Below are 14,951 nucleotides of genomic sequence, written 5' to 3' on the forward strand. Positions count from 1 at the left end.
CTGCGGAAGTGCACAGTCTGGGGGGTTTCTCCCCCGAATTTGTTTTGCTGCTGCATCGGGCCTTCCTCATGCACAACGCTGCCCCCGCTCCCTCCTCTGGTAAAGAGGTTGAGGTTCCCAGAGGTAAACGCCCTCGGGTTGATTCCCAGGCCTTGGAGGAATTTGTCTCCTCCGATGTAGATGAGGGCAGCGTGTCTGGGGTCTCCCAACGGTCCTTTGAGGATTCCTTGGAGGAGACGGATCCCCGCTCGGATGGAGCGGATGACCCCTCTGCAGCGCGGCTTTTTCACCCGGAGGATTTGCCCAACCTGTTGTTACAGGCCATGGACACTTTGAAGATATCCTCTCCGGAGGACGTCTTTCCCTCAGCCCCTGTTGGCTCTGCCATTATGCTGGGGACTAAGCGCCCGCCTAGAACCTTCCACGTGCATGATGCCATGCACACCTTAATTTCGGCTCAATGGGATGTCCCAGAAGCGAGCCTTAAAGTGGCTAGGGCTATGTCCCGCCTCTATCCTTTGGCTGTGAGTGAACGTGAGGCCTATCTGTGGCCTACCGTGGATTCTTTAATCACTGCGGTGACTAAGAAAACGGCATTGCCGGTGGAAGGTGGCACGGCCCTAAAGGACGCCCAAGACAGGAGATTGGAGGCGGCCTTAAGGTCGTCCTTTGAGGCGGCTGCTTTAAGTTTGCAGGCCTCAGTTTGCGGCTCCTATGTGGCCAGGGCGTGCCTGACTATGGTTCAGCGGGCTTTCCCCTCGGATCATTCCTTGAGGGATGATTGGCCAGCCCTGGAATCGGGCCTGGCCTATTTGGCAGACTTGCTGTATGATGTCTTGAGAGCCTCAGCTAAAGGCATGGCTCAGTCTGTCTCTGCGCGGCGGTGGCTTTGGCTGAAACATTGGTCTGCTGACCACGCCTCAAAATCCCGCCTGGCTAGATTGCCTTTTAAAGGCAAGCTGCTCTTTGGGGTCGAGCTGGACAAAATCGTGACTGATCTCGGCACGTCTAAGGGCAAGAAGTTACCGGAGGTCAGGGCTCGGGCTAGTGCTCGTCCCGGTACCTCCAGAGGACGGTTTCAGGAAGCCCGTCGGTACCGCCCGGGCAGGTCGGGTGCTTCTGCCCCTTCTTCCTTTAAGAGGAAGTTCTCCCCCAAGCAGCATTCCTTTCGCAGAGACCGCCGTCCCGGAGGTGCTCCCTCCGGTCCTCCCCCAGGGTCTCGTACCCAATGACGGGGTATTGGTCCACGCCCCAGTGCAGATTGGAGGACGGCTGTCCTCGTTTCTGGGCGAGTGGACCGCAATAACTTCAGACGCTTGGGTGCTGGAAGTCATCAGAGACGGCTACAAGCTAGAGTTCTGCCGACCCTTAAGAGACGGGTTTGTACTCTCTCCCTGCAAGTCTCCGGTCAAAGCTGTGGCAGTGCAGCAGACTTTGGACAATCTGATCCGCCTGGGTGCGGTCGTTCCGGTGCCAGAAAGTCAGCTTGGCAAGGGGCGTTACTCCATTTACTTTGTGGTACCAAAGAAAGGAGGTTCTGTCCGGCCTATCCTCGACCTCAAAGGGGTCAATCGGGCCTTGAAAGTGCGGCACTTTCGCATGGAGACTCTCCGCTCTGTTATAGCGGCAGTGAAGGCAGGGGAGTACCTGGCATCCTTGGACATCAAGGAAGCGTACCTGCATATTCCCATCTGGCCTCCTCATCAACGCTTCCTGCGTTTTGCAGTCCTGGGCCGACACTTCCAGTTCAGAGCCCTCCCGTTCGGGTTGGCTACTGCTCCGCGGACCTTTTCCAAGGTAATGGTGGTCATAGCGGCCTTCCTGCGAAAGGAAGGAGTACAAGTCCATCCTTATCTGGACGACTGGTTGATCCGAGCCCCCTCTTATGCAGAGTGCGGCAAAGCTGTGGACCGGGTAGTTGCTCTTTTGAGCTCCCTGGGATGGATCATCAACTGGGAGAAGAGCCAGCTGCGCCCGACTCAGTCCCTGGAGTATCTGGGAGTTCGATTCGACACCCAAGTGGGCAGAGTGTTCCTGCCAGACAATCGGATTGTCAAGCTTCAGGCTCAGGTGGACCAGTTCCTAGTAGCCTCTCCTCTTCGGGCTTGGGACTATGTGCAGCTGTTGGGCTCTATGACGGCCACGATGGAAGTAGTGCCCTGGGCCAGGGCTCATATGAGACCACTACAACACTCTCTGCTGCAGCGCTGGACTCCGATGTCGGAGGATTATGCGGTGCGTCTTCCCTTGGATCCAGCAGTGCGCAAGGCGCTGAGCTGGTGGATGCAGACAGACTAGTTGTCTGCGGGAATGCCTCTGGTGTCCCCAGAGTGGATTGTCGTCACGACGGACGCCTCGTTATCGGGCTGGGGAGCCCACTGCTTGGGAAGGACAGCGCAGGGGCTCTGGTCTCCTGCAGAGACAAAGTGGTCTATCAACCTCCTGGAACTCAGAGCCATTCGGTTGGCGCTTTTGGAGTTCATCCCGGTACTGGTGTTGAAGCCTGTACGGGTCCTGTCGGACAATGCCACGGCTGTGGCCTATGTCAACCGCCAGGGAGGTACCAAGAGCGCCCCTCTAGCCAAGGAAGCTATGAGTCTATGCCAGTGGGCGGAAGCGAACCTGGAACAGCTGTCAGCGGCCCACATTGCCGGAGTCATGAATGTCAAGGCGGACTTTCTCAGTCGCCATACCTTGGAGCCCGGAGAGTGGCAGCTATCTGCTCAGGCGTTCTTGGACATCACGAAGCGCTGGGGCCAGCCGAGCCTAGATCTGATGGCGTCATCGGCCAATTGCCAAGTGCCGCGCTTCTTCAGCAGAGGACGGGACCCTCGATCCCTGGGAGTAGATGCTCTTCTCCAACAATGGCCGACACAAGAGCTTCTCTATGTGTTCCCGCCCTGGCCCATGTTGGGCAGGGTACTAGACCGGGTGGCAAAGCATCCCGGCAGGATAATCCTGGTGGGTCCGGATTGGCCCAGGCGTCCCTGGTATGCGGACTTGATCAGGCTCTCAGTCGACGATCCTCTGCGGCTGCCAGTGGAGCAGGGCCTGTTACATCAGGGTCCCGTGGTGATGGAGGATCCCTCCCCCTTTGGTCTTACGGCCTGGCTATTGAGCGGCAGCGTCTGAGGAAGAAGGGCTTCTCAGACAAGGTCATCGCCACTATGCTGAGAGCGAGGAAACGCTCTACTTCTACTGCTTACGCCAGGGTTTGGCATATCTTTGCAGCGTGGTGTGAAGCAGGCTCTCTTTCTCCTTTCACTGCTCCAATTTCTTCAGTGTTGGCGTTCCTGCAAGAAGGTCTGGACAAAGGCCTGTCGCTCAGTTCCCTTAAGGTCCAGGTAGCGGCTCTGGCTTGCTTCAGGGGCCGCCTGAAGGGTGCTTCCCTGGCTTCGCAGCCAGATGTGGTGCGCTTTCTCAAGGGGGTTAATCACCTGCGCCCTCCTCTGCACTCAGTGGTGCCTGCGTGGAATCTCAACCTGGTGCTAAGAGCATTGCAGAAGCCGCCGTTTGAACCCTTGTCAAGGGCATCTCTGAAAGACCTGACGTTGAAAGCAGTCTTTTTGGTGGCTATCTCTTCAGCCAGAAGAGTTTCCGAGCTCCAGGCGCTCTCGTGTCGAGAGCCTTTTCTACAGTTCACTGAGGCAGGAGTGACTTTTCGCACAGTGCCTTCCTTCCTGCCCAAGATTGTTTCTCGCTTCCATGTGAATCAGCAGCTATGTCTCCCTTCCTTTCGTAGGGAGGACTACCCAGAGGAGTACTCTGCTCTTAAATATCTGGATGTGAGACGAGTCATCATCAGATACTTGGAAGTGACCAATGATTTCCGGAAATCGGATCATCTGTTTGTCCTGTATACAGGTCCTCGTAGGGGTCTGCAGGCTGCTAAGCCTACAGTGGCAAGATGGGTCAAGGAAGCCATTGCAGCGGCTTATGTGGCCGCGGGGAAGGTGCCGCCTATCCAGCTGAAGGCTCACTCTACAAGAGCTCAGGCGGCCTCGATGGCAGAGGCCGGTTCCGTCTCCTTGGAAGAGATATGCAAGGCGGCAACTTGGGCTTCGGCCCATACATTCTCCAAGCATTACCGCTTGACTGTGGCTGCTCGGGCGGAGGCCCGGTTTGGAGCTTCAGTGTTGCGGTCAGGGATTTCTATGTCCCGCCCTGGGTGAGTACTGCTTCGGTACATCCCACCAGTCTATGGATTGATCAGCTTGATGATATGGAAGGTAAAATTATGTATAATCATACCTGATAATTTTCTTTCCATTAATCATAGCTGATCAATCCATAGCCCCTCCCAGATATCTGTATTGTTTTTATTCTGGTTGCATTTCAGGTTCAAGTTTAGTCTTCAGTTACTTCAGAAAGACTTCGTGTTCAAGTTTTTTCACTTGGATTCTTCAAGAGTTAAGACGAGTTTGTGTTACAGTGAGCTGCTGCATTCCTCTCCCCTCCGTTTTACGGGGCTGGATTGAGACTTAAAATTCTGCCGGCACTCCCTCCCGCTTCGTGCGGCTGTAGGGCAGTTTTGTACCCCTCCCGCTTCGGCGGTGTTAGGGTCAGTCAGCTCCTCCCGCGGTTGCGGTTGCAGGATAAGCCAGATCCCCCCGCATCGGCGGGTGTGGTGTCCCTCCCCCGCTCCGCGGGGATGAGCTGGACGGATTCCCCTCCCCCACTTGTGTGGGGATGAGCTGGGTTAATTCCCCTCCCCCGTTTCGGCGGTGGTGAGCTGGGCAGAGTGTCCCTTCGTGGGTGTAATTCTCTAAGTGCTGAGTCCTGTGGATGGAGCTTTGATATCGACATACTGAGGAGTTTCCGGCAGCACATGACCACATATAGGGAGGCAAAAGTTTGCTCTCTATCTCCACCTGCTGGTAGATGGACACAACCCACCAGTCTATGGATTGATCAGCTATGATTAATGGAAAGAAAATTATCAGGTATGATTATACATAATTTTACCATAACCACATTTTATAATCCTTTTGGTTGTACATCAGATTGCATTTTGTACTTTCATTTCTCCGAGGACAAGCAGGCTGCTTGTTCACGACTGGGTTGACGTCCATGGCAGCCCCCACCAACCGGAACAAAACTTTGCGGGCGGTCCCGCACGCAGGGCACGCCCACCGCGCATGCGCGGCCGTCTTCCCGCCCGTGCGCGACCGTTCCCGCTCAGTCTTTTCTTTTCCGCACTGGAGAGAGCCGTGTTCGTCTCTCTTTCTGTCAGCCCCGGAAACCGGATCGCGCCCTTGACGCAAGTTTTTTTTCTCTGTTTTTTTTTAATTGTTTTCTTTTCTTCTGTTAAAAAAAAGAAAAACTTTGTTTCCCCTCATACTTTTAGCGGGGGCGCCTCGTTGCGGCCTTGTGGCCGCGCGGTCGATTTATTTTTCGAGGTGTAATTTTTACCGCCACCATCGACTTTGACTTCGCTGACGCGATTTTTCCGTCGATGTCCTCGAAGGTCCCGTGTGGATTTAAGAAGTGTGGTCGGTGCAGCCGGCATATCTCGCAGACCGACACTCACGCTTGGTGCCTCCAGTGCTTCGGGCCGGAGCACGATACCAAGACGTGCACCTTGTGTCTCGGTTTACATAAATGGACACAGGTGACGAGGCAAGTTCTTCGGGACCGTCTTTTCGGAACTTGCGCCGGCCCCTCGACGTCAACTTCGACGGCATGGGTGTCGACGACCGCATCTTTGGTACCGGTACCGATGTCCACGAAATCGGCACCGACGGCATCGACCCCAGGAGCACAGGTCCCGTTGGCCCGCCGGTCCTCCGGAGATGGCAGGGGTGAGCGGCCGCGTGGGCAATCGGCCCCGGTCACTCTCTCTACCCAGGCCCTCAGGACCGAACCCTGTCGGACCCGATCCCTCGAGGCCGAGGGGGATCTACCTCCTCCTCTTCGGTACCACCAAGCGCCGATGACGGGCACCGGAAGAAGGCTAAAAAGCACCGTCATCGGTCGCCCATGGCGCATGTGGCTATCGGCGCCAGAGATGACTCGACGCCGAGGAAGCGGCAGCGCCGGGAGGAGCGTTCCCCCTCTGTGGTAGAGGTATCGCTACGTCAGGGCACCAGCACTTCGGTGCCGTCTCCTGGACCCGAGCAGATTCCGGCACTGGCACCTCTACCGGCCCCCTCGCCTTTCCCGACAGCGGGCCTTGACGAGTGCCTCCGAGCCATCCTTCAGGGGATTCTGGAAGGGCTGATGCGCCAGACTGTGCCGGCGCCGGGGGTGCTTGCTCCCCCGGCGCCGTTGATGGAGGCGCCGGCGTGCTCTAGCCCGGTGCCGAGGCCTTCGACGCCAGCGCCGCTTGCGGTGCCGGTCTCGACCGCCACGCAGGTGGAGTCCCCGTTGACGTCGATGGAGGGAGCTTCATCCCCGCTGGCGCGGGAGTCCACCGCTCGACGACGCCAACGAGGACTCGGTGCCTCGAAGTCGAGCCGGGCCCAGTTGAGGTCTGAGCTACAGGAGCTCATGTCCGACACCGAGGAAGAGGCCTCGTGGGGGGGGGGGGGGGGGGGGGGAGGAGGAGGACCCCAGATATTTCTCCTCAGAGGAGTCTGTGGGCCTTCCCTCCAACCCCACTCCACCGGAGAGGAAGCTCTCGCCACCTGAGAGCCTCTCCTTTGCCTCCTTCGTCAGGGATATGTCTATTTGCATTCCCTTCCCCGTGGTCTCTGTGGATGAGCCGAGGGCCAAGATGCTCGAGGTCCTCAACTATCCATCACCACCTAGAGAGTCCTCCACGGTACCGTTGCACAATGTCCTCAAAGAGACACTGCTTCGGAACTGGTTGAGACCTTTATCTAACCCCACCATCCCCAAGAAAGCGGAGTCCCAATACAGGATCCACTCGGACCCAGAGTTAATGCGGCCTCAATTGCCTCATGACTCGGCGGTCGTGGACTCTGCTCTCAAGAGGGCACGGAGTTCGAGGGATACCGCCTCGGCACCCCCGGGGCGGGAGTCTTGCACTCTGGACTTGTTTGGGAGGAAGGCCTACCAATCTTCAATGCTCGTGACCCGCATCCAATCCTACCAGCTCTACACGAGCATACACATGCGGAATAATGTGAAGCAACTGGCGGACCTGGTCGACAAGCTCCCCCCGGAGCAGTCCAGGCCTTTTCAGGAGGTGGTCAGGCAGCTGAAGGCGTGCAGAAAGTTCCTGTCCAGGGGTATATTATGACACCTGTGATGTGGCATCTCGAGCTGCGGACCAAGGTATAGTGATGCGCAGGCTCTCATGGCTGCGTGCCTCTGACCTGGACAACTGCACCCAACAGCGGCTGGCTGATGTCCCTTGCCGGGGGGATAATATTTTTGGTGAGAAGGTCGAGCAGTTGGTGGACCAACTACACCAGCGGGAAACCGCACTCGACAAGCTCTCCCACCGGGCGCCTTCAGCATCCACCTCAGCAGGTGGACGTTTTTCCCGGGCCAGGCAGGCTGCGCCCTACGCCTACAACAAGCGTAGGTACACCCAGCCGGCCCGAAGGCCTCATCAGGCACAGGGACAGTCCCAGCGCGCTCGTTCCCGTCAACAGCGTGCGCCTAAACAGCCCCCGGCGCCTCCACAGCAAAAACCGGGGACGGGTTTTTGACTGGATCCATGGGAACACAGCCGCCATCAAAGTGTCCGTACCGGACGATCTGCCAGTTGGGGGGAGGTTAAAACTTTTTCACCAAAGGTGGCCTCTAATAACCTCCGACCAGTGGGTTCTCCAAATAGTGCGGTGCGGATACGCCCTGAATTTGGCCTCCACTCCACCAAATTGTCCTCCGGGAGCCCAATCCTTCAGCTTCCATCACAAGCAGGTACTTGCAGAGGAACTCTCCGCCCTTCTCAGCGCCAATGCGGTCGAGCCCATGCCACCCGGGCAGGAAGGGCAGGGATTCTATTCCAGGTACTTCCTTGTGGAAAAGAAAACGGGGGATGCGCCCCATCCTAGACCTGAGAGGCCTGAACAAATACCTGGTCAAAGAGAAGTTCAGGATGCTTTCCTTGGGCACCCTTCTACCAATGATTCAGAAAAACGATTGGCTATGTTCCCTGGATTTAAAGGACGCATACTCTCACATCCCGATGCTGCCAGCTCACAGACAGTATCTCAGATTCCGCCTGGGGACGCGGCACTTTCAGTATTGTGTGCTGCCCTTTGGGCTCGCCTCTGCCCCACGGGTGTTCACGAAGTGCCTCGTGGTGGTCGCGGCGTATCTGCGCAAGCTGGGAGTGCACGTGTTCCCATATCTCGACGATTGGCTGGTCAAGAACACCTCGGAGGCAGGAGCTCTCCGGTCCATGCAGTGCACTATTCACCTCCTGGAGCTGCTGGGGTTTGTGATAAATTACCCAAAGTCCCATCTCCAGCCAGTCCAATCTCTGGAATTCATAGGAGCTTTGCTGAATTCAAAGACAGCTCAGGCCTTTCTCCCCGAAGCGAGGGCCCACAACATCCTGTCCCTCGCTTCCCAGACCAGAGCGTCTCAGCAGGTCACAGTTCGGCAGATGTTGAGACTCCTAGGTCATATGGCCTCCACAGTTCATGTGACTCCCATGGCTCGTCTTCACATGAGATCTGTTCAATGGACCCTAGCTTCCCAGTGGTGCCAGGCCACCGGGAATCTAGAAGATGTCATCCGCCTGTCCCTCAGTTGCCGCAATTCACTGCACTGGTGGACACTTCGGACCAATTTGTCCCTGGGACGCCCATTCCAAATTCCGCAGCCCTCGAAAGTGCTGACGACGGATGCATCTCACCTGGGGTGGGGAGCTCATGTCGATGGGCTTCACACCCAGGGACTGTGGTCCCTCCAGGAAAAAGATCTTCAGATCAACCTCCTGGAGCTCCGAGCGGTCTGGAACGCACTGAAGGCCTTCAGAGATCGGCTGTCCTATCAAATTATCCAAATTCGGACAGACAATCAGGTTGCGATGTATTACATCAACAAGCAGGGGGGCACCGGATCTCGCCCCCTGTGTCAGGAAGCCATCGGGATGTGGCGTTGGGCCTGCCAGTTCGGCATGCTTTTTCAAGCCACATACCTGGCAGGTGTAAACAGTCTGGCCGACAGACTGAGCAGAGTCATGCAACCGCACAAGTGGTCGCTCCATTCCAGAGTGGTACACAAGATCTTCCGAGAGTGGGGCACTCCCTCGGTGGACCTTTTCACCTCTCAGACCAACCACAAGCTTCCTCTGTTCTGTTCCAGGCTACAGGGACACGGCAGACTAGCGTCGGATGCCTTTCTCCTCCATTGGGGAACCGGCCTCCTGTATGCTTATCCTCCCATACCTTTGGTGGGGAAGACCTTACTGAAGCTCAAGCAAGAACACGGCACCATGATTCTGATAGCGCCTTTTTGGCCCCGCCAGATCTGGTTCCCTCTTCTTCTGGAGTTGTCCTCAGAAGAACTGTGGAGATTGGAGTGTTTTCCGACTCTCATTTCGCAGAACGACGGAGCGCTTCTGCACCCCAACCTTCAGTCTCTGGCTCTCACGGCCTGGATGTTGAGGGCATAGACTTTGCTTCGTTGGGTCTGTCTGAGGGTGTCTCCCGTGTCTTGCTTGCCTCTAGAAAGGATTCCACTAAAAAGAGTTACTTTTTCAAGTGGAGGAGGTTTGTCGTTTGGTGTGAGAGCAAGGCCCTAGAACCTCGTTCTTGTCCTGCACAGAACCTGCTTGAATACCTTCTGCACTTATCAGAGTCTGGCCTCAAGACCAACTCAGTAAGGAATCACCTTAGTGCGATTAGTGCTTACCATCATCGTGTAGAGGGTAAAGCCATTTCTGCAGAGCCTTTAGTCGTTTGATTCATGAGAGGCTTGCTTTTGTCAAAGCCCCCTGTCAAGCCTCCTGCAGTGTCATGGGATCTCAACGTCGTCCTCACCCAGCTGATGAAACCTCCTTTTGAGCCACTGAATTCATGCCATCTGAAGTACTTGTCCTGGAAGGTCATTTTCTTGGTGGCAGTTACTTCAGCTCATAGAGTCAGTGAGCTTCAAGCCCTGGTAGCTCATGCTCCGTATACTAAATTTCATCATAACAGAGTAGTGCTCCGCACTCACCCTAAGTTCCTGCCAAAGGTGGTGTCGGAGTTCCATCTTAACCAGTCAATTGTCTTGCCAACATTCTTTCCCAGACCGCATACCCGCCCTGCTGAATGTCAGTTGCACACATTGGACTGCAAGCGAGCTTTGGCCTTCTATCTGGAGCGGACACAGCCCCACAGACAGTCCGCCCAATTGTTTATTTTTTTCGACCCCAATAGGAAAGGGGTCGCTGTCGGGGAAACGCACCATCTCCAATTGGCTAGCAGATTGCATTTCCTTCACTTACGCCCAGGCTGGGCTGACTCTTGAGGGTCATGTCACGGCTCATAGTGTCAGAGCCATGGCAGCGTCGGTGGCCCACTTGAAGTCAGCCACTATTGAAGAGATTTGCAAAGCTGCGACGTGATCTGTCCACACATTCACATCTCATTACTGCCTCCAGCAGGATACCCGACGCGACAGTCGGTTCGGGCAGTCGGTGCTGCAGAATCTGTTTGGGGTTTAAATCCAACTCCACCCTCCAGGACCCGAATTTATTCTGGTCAGGCTGCACTCTGTTAGTTGTTCTTCGTAGGTCAATTTCTGTTATGCCCTCGCCGTTGCGAGGTTCAATTGACCTGGGTTCTTGTTTTGAGTGAGCCTGAGAGCTAGGGATACCCCAGTCGTGAGAACAAGCAGCCTGCTTGTCCTCGGAGAAAGCGAATGATACATACCTGTAGCAGGTGTTCTCCGAGGACAGCAGGCTGATTGTTCTCACCTACCCTCCCTCCTCCCCTTTGGAGTTGCGTTTTTACTCATTTCTTTCTTGTCATTCAACTGAGCGGGAACGGTCGCGCATGGGTGGAAGACGGCCACGCATGCGCGGTGGGTGTGCCCTGCGTGCGGGACCGCCCGCAAAGTTTTGTGCCGGTTGGTGGGGGCTGCTGTGGACGTCAACCCAGTCGTGAGAACAATCAGCCTGCTGTCCTCGGAGAACACCGGCTATAGGTATGTATCATTCGCTATAATCGCCATGTACTGAATTCTAGTTGTTTTTTTAGAGTAACATTGCTTATCAGAGCTATTCTTAGCACAGAATTGCTCTGTCTTTGAACATATCCCTGTTATCTTTATCACCTCCTTTTCAATTTTAAACTGCTTGAGAGAGCATGGCTGCTCAACCCAGTAGGATATCGGTGAATGCCTTTTTTTTTTTCTTTTTCCTACCTACACTGTATTCATGTTTATCTAATATACACTTACTATGGCTATCCTGAAAATGACTGGCTGGATGTGTCTTGAGGATTGGCTTGCCAACCATTGAGCGAGAAAATATTTTTGTAGCAAAGTAGTGTGAAATATTTGAATCATTTACTGTACACTGGTACTGATTTGTATGTATAGCTCATAGAGTATATAAAAAAAAGACGGTTCTTAATTTGTGTGATTACCTTTTTTTAAAACTAGTGTGTAAATCTAGATAAGTGCTTTGGAGAAGAAAGAGCAAGTCATGTTGCTATTTTTTTTTTAATGTTTTCTAATAGGCGCAAATGTCCATGCTACAACTGCTACAGGAGACACAGCTTTGACATATGCATGTGAAAATGGACATACTGATGTTGCAGATGTATTGCTCCAAACTGGGGCTGACCTGGTAAATTCTTTTTTTTTTTTTTTTTTTAACTAAAATTGCACATCTTGCATCTAAACATTAATCGGAATTCTTTTGAGTATGTGTGTGAAAATGGTATAAAATTTTGAATGTTGATTTTTTTCATCCATGTTTCAAAAACTTTATATGGATTAGTTTTATTTTGTATATGTAATTGTATATAATATATATGTAAATCTGTGCAGCAAAGTTAACATTTCACCTGATGCTTTTTTTTGTCTAATTTGTTTTTCTCATGAACATTTGTTATAAAATGCTGGCAACTGGAGTTTGGTAATATGGTGGTGTAATAGCAGTTCCTTAGCAGCAGCAGATGAATCCATTAACTGATGGGTTGTATCCGCCTACCAGCAGGTGGAGATAGAGAAATACTGAAGGCAGTTGGGGCTAGCCGTCCTAGAGGCACTATGGTCTTTCAGTGTTCTCTATCTCCCAGCATGTGTGGACGTAGCTTGATCAGCTCCTGGATTTCAGACTGCCTGGGGTGGCTCCTGTGCTTTGCCAGTTGAGCAGGGGTGTTGTGGCTGGTGGTGCCCACTTTAAAGGCATATAGGTTCGCCCTTTCCCTGCCTTACCCATTCCCCCCGCCTCCCGGAGTCACTCTGTTGCTGCCTGCCTCCAACTTTCCTCACAGTGTTTAAAAAAAGAAAAAAAAAAAAGCGCGCTTTTACTGCGTGGCTGTTCTGAGGCTTTTTCCAGTGATTCTGGTTCTGTGCAGCTTGACCGGAGCTCGTAGACTTGGTCCTCTGAGGTGAGAGTGGTGCCCTGCTCCTCCGGGGAGGTCCCGCGGACGCTGTTCCGATCGGGGTAAGTTTTGGTGCGAAGCTGCCATTTTATTGCTATATTCCCGTCCTGTCGGACGATGGCTGCTGAAGAAGGTAAGCACTGCTCCCGTTGTGGTGTAAACAGATCAGCAGCGGAGCTGTGTAAAACGTGCTCCTTAGACGCTCACACTGGTATGAGCATGGCGAGCGATGTTTCTTCCCGCTCGATGGAGCTGGCAGTGGGCGCCATTTTGGAAGCGCTGCATATCTGGACCCTCGCGGTTGTGGAGTCTGAGTGCAGGAGGACGCCTCGTTTAGAGGCTGCCAGAGGAGCTAATACATCTGTTTCTCTTAATTCGGAGGCGGAGGGTCAGGATGAGTTTTTCTCCCCTGAGTTTGTGCTATTAATGCATAAGGCTTTCATGCTGAAAAGAACTCTGCCGCAGGTGTCTGACACTGCATTGCATCTTGGCTTACCTCCGGGTGTTGATGCCCCGTGGATGACTTCAGAGGTTATTTCCTACCCCGAACGTTGGAAACACGCTAAACGGATGGGTAAATTCCCCATCTGAAAGTGGCGCATATCTCCCCCCCCCCCCCCCCCCCCCCCCACCCAGTGGTCTGGCTGTGGAGAGTCTGAGGGATCTGGCAGGCCCTCAGGGATGGATGATCCAGAGGAGGGTGCCTGTTTGCCACTGGATTTGGATGATCCCAGTGCGGTCCGGATTTTCCACCACGACGAGCTGCCAGCTCTTATTACTGACGCCTTGCAGGCCCTCTCGATTGATCCTGCTGAAGGCGAGGCCGCCTCTGTTAATCTTAGGATGGCGAGTACTAAGAAGTCTTCTCGGGCCTTTCCGATGCATGACTCCATCCAAGAGCTTATTTCTGCTCAATGGTCTGACCCCGATGAGCCTTTGAAAGTGGCCAGGGCTATGGGTCAGCTTTACCCTCTGCGTGAGGAGCACTTGGCCCCTTTGGGGATGCCTAAAGTGGATGCATTGCCCGGGGCGCTCTGCTGGGTTTTCTCAACGTGCCCGTTTTCAGCAGAGGAACTCCTTTCACTCGGATAAACGTTCCGCAGGGGCCAGTTCAGGGGCGTCCTCCACTCGGATAAACGTTCCACAGGGGCCGGCTCAGGGGCGTTCTCCACGCCGGTCCACTCCTTTTTGCCTGCAATAGGAGGACGTCTTTCCCTCTTTCTAGAGGAGTGGACCAAGATTACCTCAGATCAGTGGGTCCTGGACCTGATCAGAGAAGGTTACCGACTGGAATTCGGTGCCCCGGTGAGAGACATGTTTGTGGAGTCCCGATGCGGCACTGCCGTAAAACGGGCGGTGGTAAAGGAGATCTTGCAAGTCTTGCACCTCGGAGCGGTGATCCCGGTGCCTCCCGCCGAATGCGGCTTTTGCCGCTATTCCATTTATTTTGTCATGCCTCAAAGGCGGGTCTTTCAGACCGATCCTCGACTTACGAAGAGTCAACGAGGCTCTGAGTACGACATTTTCACATGGAAACCCTGCGCTCCGTCATTGCGGCGGTACAGCCAGGAGAGTTTCTCACGTCTCTGGACCTAAAAGAAGCTTATTTGCACATTCCTATCTGGCCTCCACACCAGCGGTTCCACCGCTTTGCGGTGTTAGGAAAGCATTTCCAGTTTCAGGCCTTGCCTTTCGGCCTAGCCACAGCTCCCCGTACCTTTTCCAAGGTAATGGTGGTAGTAGCTGCCTGTCTCAGGCAAGAGGGTATCAGAGTTCACCCTTATCTCAACGACTGGCTCATCAGAGCGGAGTCGGCAACCGAGAGTAGTCTTACCACAGCCAGAGTGGTGGCGGTCCTGCAGGCGCTAGGCTGGGTGGTCAATATACCCAAAAGTCACCTGACCCCCTCTGTCTCTCGAGTATTTGGGGGTCTGGTTCGATGCGGCATCAGGGTTTGTCTTTCTCCCCGACCAAAGGCGGTGCAAGCTTCAGAATCAGGTCCGTCTGCTCCTGCGGATGTCTTGCCTGCGAGCTTGGGACTTTGTCCAGCTGCTGGGGTCGATGGCGGCCACCTTGGAGGTGGTGCCTTGGGCGAGAGTGCATATGAGACCTCTGCAGATTGCCCTGCTTCAACAATGGTCTCTGATGTCCCAGGAATAACACAGACTAACGTTGCTCCCTGTGGCCCGGCTCAGTTTGGAGTGATAGCTCTCCGACAGGATGCTGCGCCAAGGAATGCCTCTGGCGCTTTTCCTGGTGCCTGGTGATAACAGATACCAGCCTTCTAGGCTTGGGGGGGGGGGGGGGGGGGGCGCGTTGCCAAGGAAGCTATGCTCAGGGTCTGTGGACACCCGTGAAAGCGGGGTGGTCCATCGCTTGGAACCGAGTGCGATATTCCAGGCTCTTATGCCTTTCAAAAGACTCTGAAGGGGCTTGCTGTCCGGGTTCTGTCAGACAACACGACAGAGGTGGCATACATAAATTGTC

General features: G+C 54.4%; 1 protein-coding gene across 1 annotated transcript in view; it reads left to right on the forward strand.

Annotated features, from left to right (window-relative positions):
* The window catches only part of LOC115476533 (ankyrin repeat and KH domain-containing protein 1-like), a 321,971-nt gene that overhangs the window by 99,409 nt on the left and 207,611 nt on the right, over nucleotides 1–14,951 (forward strand). The window contains 1 exon segment of the mRNA XM_030212956.1: nucleotides 11,592–11,701. Within this exon segment, the coding sequence (XP_030068816.1) occupies nucleotides 11,592–11,701 (110 nt within the window).

The sequence above is a fragment of the Microcaecilia unicolor genome, chromosome 8 (assembly GCF_901765095.1).
Source record: "Microcaecilia unicolor chromosome 8, aMicUni1.1, whole genome shotgun sequence".
Lineage (NCBI taxonomy): Eukaryota > Metazoa > Chordata > Amphibia > Gymnophiona > Siphonopidae > Microcaecilia > Microcaecilia unicolor.